We start from the raw sequence: 11,406 nt of genomic DNA on the forward strand, positions 1-11,406 counted from the left end.
CTTCTTTGCCACTCTTGTCCAACCAGCTTATGATATTGTCTATCCAGTACATTCTTTACCTGCCTTTTGATCTATCATCTCCATTCTTCCTTCCATGATAATGCTTGCCAAACTGCTGCTTCTTTGAATACAGCCATAATAGACAAGCTTCTGTTTTTGTTTTACACAATGTTCAGGAGTTGTCATTTTTCACCTACCTGTCGTAACACCATTCATTTGTCTGATGATCCTTTAAGAGACTCATAACATTCTCTTATACATCCACATTTCAAATGCATCGATTATGCTCGCCTCAAATTTGTTCAGAGTCCATGCTTCACAACCATAAATACCTATTGGCATTTATAGTTGTGAAAAGATATTACCATTTATAAATTGAATAAGACTGATATAAGCAGCAGAGAGCTGGCAGAATCATTAGCACACGGGGCGAAATGCTTAGCGGTATTTTGTCTGCCATTACATTCTGAGTTCAGATTCCACTGAGGTGGACTTTGCCTTTCATCCTTTCAGGGTCGATTAAATAAGTACCAGTTACGCACTGGTGTTGATGTAATCGACTTAATCCCTTTGTCTGTCCTTGTTTGTCCTCTCTATGTTTTGCCCCCGAGGGCAATAAAGAAATAGATATAAACACTTTCCTTTTCTTCACACACATAAACAGAGAGGGAGAGAGAGAGATGGGGAAAGAGGGAACTAGAAAAACATTGAAACGCCTGATGCCAAACAAGCTAGCGTCAAATCAGTAATGCCAAATATGCAAAGCCAAAACTTTTTATATCCCTCTGTATGCAGTTTGGGGCTCATTACAAAAACTAAGCATGAATGAATGGCATGTGGGAGCGGTGCAACGTATGTACACAGATGTTGTCAGCAAGGGGAGATAGCAATGAATTCAATGAAGAATTTAATATCAACGAAGGTGGTTGTTATGACTCGGTTTGCAGCCCACTCTTGTTTCTTATAGCTCTTCAGGCTAAGTGTTCCAAGAGTTAGCTAGTTCTTATTATAGAATTTATCTAAGAATTAGAAAATAAAATTCCAAATGTCAAAGTAAAACCTAAACTTGAGAGATCTTAAAGTAAAGCTGGCAAAGAACAACATTTTCACTGAGCAAGAAAGAAGACAGTCTGCTGTTGTATCCTGGAAACTGCCAATTCTTGTTGTACAGAATAAACTAAAGCGGGGATAAGAAGGCCATATGGTATACCCAATGTCAACTGTGGGTGCATGGGAGCACAAAGGATGCTGTAGGCTGTGAGAGAACACAAACTTTGCATATAGCAGATGTGCAGGAGTAATTTGCAGTGACAGTATGCAAAAACTGAATTTGTACAAATGCACAAAAGTGTCCCTAGATTTTGTTAATAGATTTCACTACCTAGGTGACCAAACTTGCTGTATAAGATGATATTACATAAGCAGAGAAGCTAGAGTGGAGAACGGACATTAACAGACAATGACACACATACTCATTATGTAATATATATAAATATATATATATATACATAACATAATATATATAATATATAGCATATACAATATATAATGTATATGATAATGATAAATATATAACATATATGATAAATATATAACATATATGATAAATATATAATATATATGATAAATATATAACATATATGATAAATATCATCATCATTTAACATCTGCTCCCATACTGGCATGGATTGGACAGTTTCACATGGAGCTGGCTAGCAGGGAGTAGTCCAGACTCCAATTGTCTGCTGTGGTATAGTTTCTACGGCTGGATGCCCTTCCTAATGCCGTATATATAAATACACACACACACACACACATATATATATATATATATGCACACAGACATATTTACATGTATGTGTGTGTGTGTGTGAGACAGAGAGAGAGAGAGAAAGAACTCAAACATGTGCTGAACATATAAAACATGAAACATGCATTGAATTCCACATACTTTGATCAGTCAAATCTAAAGTGTAACAGCCACATATATATGTGGATGTGTTTATAGAAATACATCCACACACAATCCTCATCATTTTTACCTCTGATTTTTCCATGGAAGCATGCGTTGGATGAATACTTTAGGGGCAGTATTTGACAGCTGGATGCTAACTCTGATGCAAGCATTTGTTTTTAATTAAGACACTTTTTATTTCCTTCGTTTGTGGAACTAACATGTAATATACATGTGTATAAACCGTTATACATGTCATTGTATTTATGAGATGCAGAATGTATCTCATTTGCAAGACATAGACTTCACAGATTCACAAATGGTATTAATACTGAGAGACACAGAACAACATGGACAACCCTTCATAACCGCAACCTTTTAAACTATGTACTAGATGCATTTTATTGTGACAACAGCTCATATATTTTATATATACATATACATATATATATATATATATATAAAAATATATATATATTCAGTCCCACTGTGTGGTACTTTGGGCGAGTGTCTTCTACTTTAGCCTTGGACCGACCAAAGCCTTTTGAGTGAATTTGGTAGACGGAGACTGAAAGAAGCCATCGTATATATGTATATATATGTATGTGTGTGTATATGTTTGTGTGTCTGTGTTTGTCCCCCCCAACATCGCTTGACAACCGATGCTGGTGTGTTTATGTCCCCGTAACTTAGAGGTTTGGCAAAAAAGGCCGATAGAATAAGTACTAGGCTTACAAAGAATAAGTCCTAGGGATGATTTGCTCGACTAAAGGCGGTGCTCCAGCATGGCCACAGTCAAAATGACTGAAACAAGTAAAAGAGTATATATATATATATATATATATATATATATATGTATGTATGTATACACGTGTGTGTGTGTGAATATTATATAAACAAACACAAACATGTATATCTATGAAAATGAAATTTATATAAATATATACATATATAGACACACACACACACACACACAGAGGTCAGTCAATGTAGATGATGCTTCATACATACATGTATACTGGTTTTATACATGGATATTACATTGATGTATATATGTACATATATATATATATATATATATATACACACACACAGACTTACACAAAAACACTAAAAATGCTTCATATAGCATATTTATATTTAGCATCTTTTAACATGGTTTAACATCCCTGTGTTATGCTGGCAAGGGTTGAATGGCAGGCCTATATATGTATATATGCATCAATGCATACAAACACACACACAAACACACATATATGTTTATATGTCGTACATACATATATATTTTGAATATATAAACATATACACACACAGAGTAACATGGACACTGGTACACACATCTATCTATCTATCTATATATATATATATATATATATATATATATATATATACATAAATATATATTTGAGACAGGTATTCTCTGTATAGAATACATTTCGTAGTGTTTAAGAGATTTGAATTGAGCAGGTTGAGGACTAAATGTAAGGATAAGCAAGTTAGACAAGGTGATATACAAAAAATATTAAATACATTTAATACAAAAAAAAATGTATGTATGTACATTGGCTGTATTTTTTGTATATCAATGTGCCTAACTTGCATCTTCTTACATTTACTTCCCTATATATGTATGTATATATACACACACACACACAGATAAATATAGATATGGACGCTTTATGTCTGGTTCTCTGTGAGTACACGCATAGTGACATTGCTCAAAAAAAAAAAAAATTATTTATATATATATGAATACACAAACACACATACATACATGGACAGGCATCACTCACAATGGTGTATGATAATGGTATCAGCATGCGCCACGCCTTTTATGTTTTGCTAGTTGTTTTTTTTAGGTGCTCATGTAATCACAAGCAGACACAGACAATCTCTTGACCCACTCACCCCTGACCGAGAGGAATGCACAAGACATGATAACCAGAGAAAGAGAGAGAGAGAGAGATGGATAGACAGACAGACAGAGAGAATGTTACACTACAGCACATGGCTGGAAATGTATTTTATTATCAATAGAACAATAAAAGTTAAGGCAGGCATCAGCTGGATTTGAACTCACTATGTAGTAAACATCAATTAATTAATGCATGCCATTCTGTCCAATAGTACAATCTGCCAGTTAAGTGATATACAAACAAACACTGTGCCCTGACTCTGTTTTCTCTGTTTACACACACACACACACACACACACACACGTGTGTGTGTGAACAGGCTTGGTTCTATGGTTAAGAACTTTGCTTCTCAAACACATGGCTCTGGGTTCAATACTGTTGCGTGGCATTGCATGCAAGTATCTTTTTCTATAACTACAGCCAAACCAAAGTCTTGTGAGTGAATTTTGTAGAGAGAAACTAAAAGAACCTATCATGTATGTATGTATGTATGTATATATATATATATATATATATATATATATATATATATATATATATATATATATATACAGTTTTATATTTAAGAGATGAGGAATTATGTACTTTATTTACATTATTTACATTTGACGGATATTTGTCCTCATCTTGTTTGTCGTTAACACATTTCGGCTGATATACCCTCCAGCCTCCATCAGGTGTCTTGGGGAAATTATACACACACACACACACACACATTTAGACACATATGCTTATTATGATCATCATCCAATATCCGCGTTCCATGCTTGCTTGCATGTGTTGCACTGTTTGACAGGATTAGATGACTCCGAAGACTGTATCATAGTCCAGTGCCTGTTTTAGCACAGTTTCAGTGGCTAAATGACCCTCTTAATACCAACCGCTTTACTGCGTGTAGTGAGTGCTGTTTTAGTGGCACTACTGCTAGTGGGGTTTCCATGTAGCCAGTCCCCTTCAGCTAGATGGGGCTACTTGTGAGAAGGAGGCAGTCTTATATTAGCAGATATCAGGTTAAACTGTGAAAGAAGAAATCCAGAATGGAGCAGGTTTTTTGCTGTAGAGGTGCTACATGGCTACTCACATTCTTGAAGAGGGTGTGGGATCGGATTGGGAGGGGAGCTGGAAAGTGATAAAAATAGTGGTGGTTAGTGTTAGGGTGGAGCTGAAGGTAGTGGGGAGAGTAGAATTGAATGGTTACGGGAGAACAGGGTGTGTGGTTTGGTTTCAAAAGTGTGTTAGTGACTAAGGGATGATTAGAGATTGAGAGAAAATGAGAGAGTGAATATTATGGTGAACAAATGTTGAGGGATGTTCAGTAGGGTAGCTGTATATGACCACCTAATGTGTTTAGGGTTTGCAGAAAAGGGAAACCCAGGAAGAAATCTGCTGAAGTGATGAAGAATGACTTCAGGACCTTGATCCTCATGGAGTAGATGACTAAGGGCCAGGATGGCTGGTGATATATGATTCTGAAATGATCCACCCAGCTTTGTGAAACCGAGCTTTTGGAAACACAGTTTGTGTGTGTGTGTATATATATGTGTGTGTGTGTGTGTGTGTGTGTGTGTGTGTGTGTGTATTTATATACATGTTCAAAACAAGGTTCCTTTGTCAGTTCCATCCTCGAGACATTTCACTAACCATCATCCACCTAACTGCAGTATTCTGCTGCTGTAATTTAGGGAAGAATAATGTGGGGAAGAGTAGGTGACAACTGTAAAAATTGGGTAGGGTCAAGGGATGACCACTGATGAGTATGAATTGGGGGGCAGATAACTGACAGTATAGAAAGGGGTCAATGAGATACAGCAGAACAGCACTAATGATACAGTGGATAGTGGAAGGGCAAGAGAGGAGGAGCTAAAGAAATGATGTGTGTTGGGTAACTAGGAGTGAGGAGTAAACATAGTGGCTTGGAAGAAAAATAGACACATGGTGGTGGAGGAGAGATAATTTAGTAGCTCAAGAGGGTGATCAATGTAAAATGTGAGTGGAGAGGAGGACAATATTAAAAATGAAGAATGGATATCAAGTGAAATGTTTCCAGGTCATAAGAAAGACAAGTGGCATCAAGGAAAAGCTGGTGAAATATGCAACTCTGCTCACATTTAATAACAGCAGCAGAATACTACAGTTAGGTAGGTGATGGTTAGTGGAATGTCTTGTATACACACACACACACACATTATGTTTCCAAAATCCCAGTTTCTCCAAAATGGATGGGTCTTCTTGAGAACCACATATCACCAGCAATCTTGGTCCCCCGTAATCTCCTCCACAAGGCTCAGCGTCCTGAGCTCGTCCTTCACCACTTCTGCCCATGCCTTCCTGGGTTCCCCTCTTCCACAAGCCCCATACACATTAAGTAATCAGCTTTTCTTTATACAACTGCGCTTATCCATATGCATCGTGTGTGCATACCAGCTCAGTATACTTTCTTGAACACTATATCTGATTCCTCTTACACCTCTCAATACATTTGTACTTTGCCATTCATGCACACCTATACTGTACATCCAATGGAACATGCTAGTTTCCTTTCTTTCCAGTTTTTTTCAAATCCTCAGTATTCAAAGCCTATCACACACTACCATGCAGCATCACAGATCAAACACAAGTGTCATACAAACAGTCTCTCACTCTGAGGAGAAAGAGATTTTCCCTCAGACACAGAAGTTCCCTGAACATTTTTTCAAACCCCTTCTACACTGGTTACTGCACTTTTAGAACAACCAGCAGCCCTGCTTATTATGTCTCCAAGGTAATAAAAGGTATCAATGACTTCTAGTGAGCCACCTGGGCATTTAAGGAAATTTACTTCTGGTATGCTCCTAGTATGTACTACTCAAGTACATCTGTCACATACTCTGTTATGTATATATACATATGCATATATATACATCACCATATACATATATAGATATATAAACATGTGGATATGTATGTATATATATACACACACACACACATACAAACATATGCATGTATATACAATTATATCATTATCATCATTATTAGTTTAAATTTTCCACTTTTCCATGCTTGGATCAAAAGGAATTCATTGAGGTCAATTTTACTATGGCTGGATGCCCTCACTGTCATCAACCCTAACCTGCTTGTAAGCAAGGTAATATGTCTACATAGTAAGGCATATTTCTCACGGATGACTGGAATGGAACGACAGCTTGTATGATGATGATGATAATTAACAATCATCAAGTGATGTATAAACGAGAATACATGCAAAATCTCTCTCTCTCTCTCTCTCTATATATATATATATATATATATATATATATATATATATATATATATATATATATATATATATATATATATATATATATATATATATATATATATATACACACACACACATACATACATACAACAGGATTATTTTAGATACCATCTGCCAAATCCGCTATATATATATATATATATACACACATACATACATACTGCCAAATCCGCTTGTCCAAAGTGCTGTGCTATAAGAACCTGAAACTGTGTGGTTGGGAAGCAAACTTCTTAACCACATAGCCATGCCTACATGTGCGTGTATACTTACGCATATGCAGAGGCATGGCTGTGTGGTTAAGAAATTTGCTTCCCAGTCACATGGTTTCAGGTTCAGTCCCTCTGCACATCTCTTTGAGCAAGTATCTTCTGCTACAGTCCTAGGTTGAGGAATTTGGCATTTCATATATAAATTTGCACACATTTACATATATGTGCATAATTCAAATGTAGATATATATTTGTATATATTCACATATATTCAATGTGTGTATATATATCCTTATATATGTGCATACATATATGCATATACACATACATATTATTATATATATATATATATATATATATATATATATATATATATATATATATTCATATCCCAATGTATGTGCTTGCATAAATACATATATGCACACATATACACATATAAACATCTATATAGAAATACATATATACAAATATGTGCACAGATACACAAATGCACATTTCTACAACCATATGTATATATATATATATATATTTATATATATACACACATATAGAAATATATTTACACAAATATATATGCATGTGTGAGTATATATATATATATATATATACACACACACACATGCTTATACAGATATATATAAATATATACACATATACACAGATATCTGCATGTATAGACATTTATTCAAATGCATATATGCATATATATTTTATGTACACACAAACACACAGATATATATATACATATACGTAAATATACACATACATAAATGCACGCATACAGATATACACACAGATGCATAAAGCTATATGTATTAACACAGACACACTTTATATGTATATACACAAACACTGAAACATTGCTTTATTCATACACATAAATATTACACACGCAAATACAATGAAGGATTTTCCCGTAGTCGGTTACCAGTTCCGTAAAAACTAACGTACGCCGAAGCAATTAATTTTAATTAAAAGCATAACAAGAAACTTTACGTATTGTTATATGCGTGAAAAATAGTTCAAATTATTTTTCACACATACTGAATTAAAGGTTGGTTGAATTTAACGAAGATAAACACAAAAAATGACTGTAAAAACTGCTTATGAATGTGTATTTTTATGATTGATAGATAGATAGATAAACAGACAGAGATATAGATATGGAGTAAAAAGGCGGAAGGGAGGAAAGAAAGAAAGAGAGAAAGAAAGAGAGAGGTTTGTTGCAGCGTTAAAGTTTCAAAAGTGACTCAATGGCTGATAGTTTCGCGAATGGCACCAACTTACCAAATACACGTACATACACAGATTTCGTTACGTATTATATATGTATATAACTTATATTTAGAGCTACATATACATATAATTTCATTTAGAGACACACGCGGAAGGTGTGTGTGTGTGTGTGAGAGAGAGAGAGAGAGAGAGAGAGAGAGAGAGAGAGAGAGAGAGAGAGAGAGAGAGAGAGAGAGAGAGAGAGAGAGAAGCCGAATCGAAGTACCAAAGTCCAATGTCAACAATTTGGCAACAGCAAAAACAGTGTATGTATGCCAAGTCTTAAAATTGTCAGCATATCGTCTCCAGAAATTGGTTCCTCATTTTAGAATTGTATTTTCGTTTTGATTATCAATCAGGGCTTCGATCACACACACACACACACACACACACACAAACATATAACATTTTATGTGTATATATATATATATATATATATATATATATATATATATATATATATATACACACACACACACAAATACATATAATACAGATGCATGCAATACTGTATTGTTACATGGTGAGATGATAAAGCGGTGGTTTATAGACCAAACATCTGAGGGTTATCCTAGTTCTTCACTTTAGTTTACTTTCAATGCGATACACATTGTATTTATGTTTTTTTTGTTGATTCCGTTTTCGTGCATGAGAGACAAAACAAGGGCACAATTACACGCGCACTTGTTCGTATATGTTATCTTTATACATAGATCACACTCAGTAAACACAAACATACATACATACATACAAACACAAACACAAACATACATACATACATACAAACACAAACACAAACGCATCAGTGTATCATGCTCGAGAACTGTGCATTGTTGATTAGACTTACCTTCGAGAATCCGCAGTCCGTATAAACCATCGAGGTTAATTCGCTTATAATTCAACCTGTAATATCCGACTAGTTTCTCTAAGCTGTAAACTACATTTTCTAAAGATGCCCTGGTGGCAGTTCCACAATCGAAAGTCGGGAACAATGCCACCAAGAAGAGCAAGAAGCACTGTCCCGTGGACGCCACCATTCTAGCAGCGCTTCCACGGTTCTACACTCGCTGCTCTCACTCTCTCACTCCCTTACTCAGTCTGGCTGACTGTCCGTCTGAGTCTTCACTGATTGACTGACTGACTGTATATACTGTGTTGTTAAGCATGTGTTCAACATTATAGCGAGTGGCTCTCTCTCTCTCTCTTTCTGTCGCTATCTTTTTTCTCGCTCTCTATGTTTTTCTCTCTCTCTCAATCTCCATCATTCTATCTAAACGCTCCCTCTTTCTCCCCCCCCCCTTTTTTTTTCCTATGATAGTTTTAATCAGCAGTGCCGGAGTGAGCTGAAACTCATAAGTCAAGTTTCGCATGAGTAGAAACGAGAAAGAAAATAATGACGAAAGATTATGATAAAAGGTAACAACAGTCGTAAATGAATAGATTGCACAGGCGGTATGGATGAAGTTTTATTGTATTCAGCGACAAATTTGTTCATAGTCTGCTTATCTCCTCTCCGCTACAGGATTGCGCCGACACCGGCTCTCCACATGAACATTCTGAATTCTATTTCGCCTAACAACGTCTCCACACAACTCGACTGTCGAATATTAAGACGACGTTGTTAACAGGATTGTAATGCTTTTTCTCACTGCTCTAGTCGCTAACGAACACGCACACACGTGTATGTGTATATATATATATATATATATACATGTGTGTGTGTGTGCATGTACGAGCGCGCGCACACACACAACACAACACAAATACACATGAACACACCCACACACATACACACACGCACGCACACACAGATCTACGTATGTATTTGACGAGCCGTTGCCGGTGAAACGTCGAAGTCACAATCGATCTGCTTTCCTGTTTAAGGAATTATGTGTGTGTGTGTGCAATATATATATACATATATATATATATATATATATATATATATATATATATATATATACATACATATATATATATATATATATATATATATATATATATATATATATATATATATATATACATACACACATATAGATATGTATAGAGAGAGAGAGAGAGAGAGAAGGAGACAGGGAAAGGGCGGGAGAGAGGGACAAAATATATCTCAAGGGAGCTTTCAGCACGCTAATTCCCTTACAGTAGAGTCTTATATATATATATTATATGGTGAGTTCAAAAACTTTGATTATCTAAGAGTTTTTATCACAGTTACTTGACAAAATGTCCCCCAAGGGATGTTTAAACTCTAAAAGAAAAACTGAAGATCTCTTACTTCTAAATTTTTGAAAGATAAAGACAATGTTTCCTTTTTGTATTTGGTTTTCAAGATTTTTGATGTGACCTCCTACATTGAAACGGATTTTGTTGTATCTTGGGAGGGTCATTACGCCAATATTATACACACACACTGGTTGTACTTCACTTCTTTATCTTTTTATACAATCGATTAACTGATCAACTGCTTGATTAATTTAATCATTTGGTCTGTCATTCTTTAGTTCTTTTCTCACCATTTGTGACTTCATCAGTGATTTGTCCTCTCTAGTGTAGATCTGCTTCAGGTCTGTCAAACTGATTGACTGAATGATTAATCAAACACCTGATGAGTTAATTGGTTAAGCAATTAACCAGTTGACTAATAATAATAAAAGAACTGATATAGAAACAGTGTGTGTGTGAGTGTGTGTTTGTGTGTGTGTGTTTGTGTGTGTATGTGTTTATTAACATAATGAGCATTGCAAGA

General features: G+C 35.4%; 1 protein-coding gene across 1 annotated transcript in view; it reads right to left on the bottom strand.

The window, feature by feature from the left end:
* LOC106875733 (uncharacterized) overlaps positions 1–10,256 on the bottom strand; it is a 320,818-nt gene extending 310,562 nt beyond the window's left edge. The window contains exon 1 of the mRNA XM_052971892.2: positions 9,505–10,256. Coding sequence (XP_052827852.1) covers positions 9,505–9,694 — 190 coding nt within the window. The 5' untranslated portion in view covers positions 9,695–10,256. The remainder of the gene's footprint in view (positions 1–9,504) is intronic.
* Between the last annotated feature and the right edge of the window lie 1,150 nt (positions 10,257–11,406).

Source organism: Octopus bimaculoides, chromosome 11 (genome assembly GCF_046866305.1).
Source record: "Octopus bimaculoides isolate indiv1 chromosome 11, ASM4686630v1, whole genome shotgun sequence".
NCBI lineage: Eukaryota > Metazoa > Mollusca > Cephalopoda > Octopoda > Octopodidae > Octopus > Octopus bimaculoides.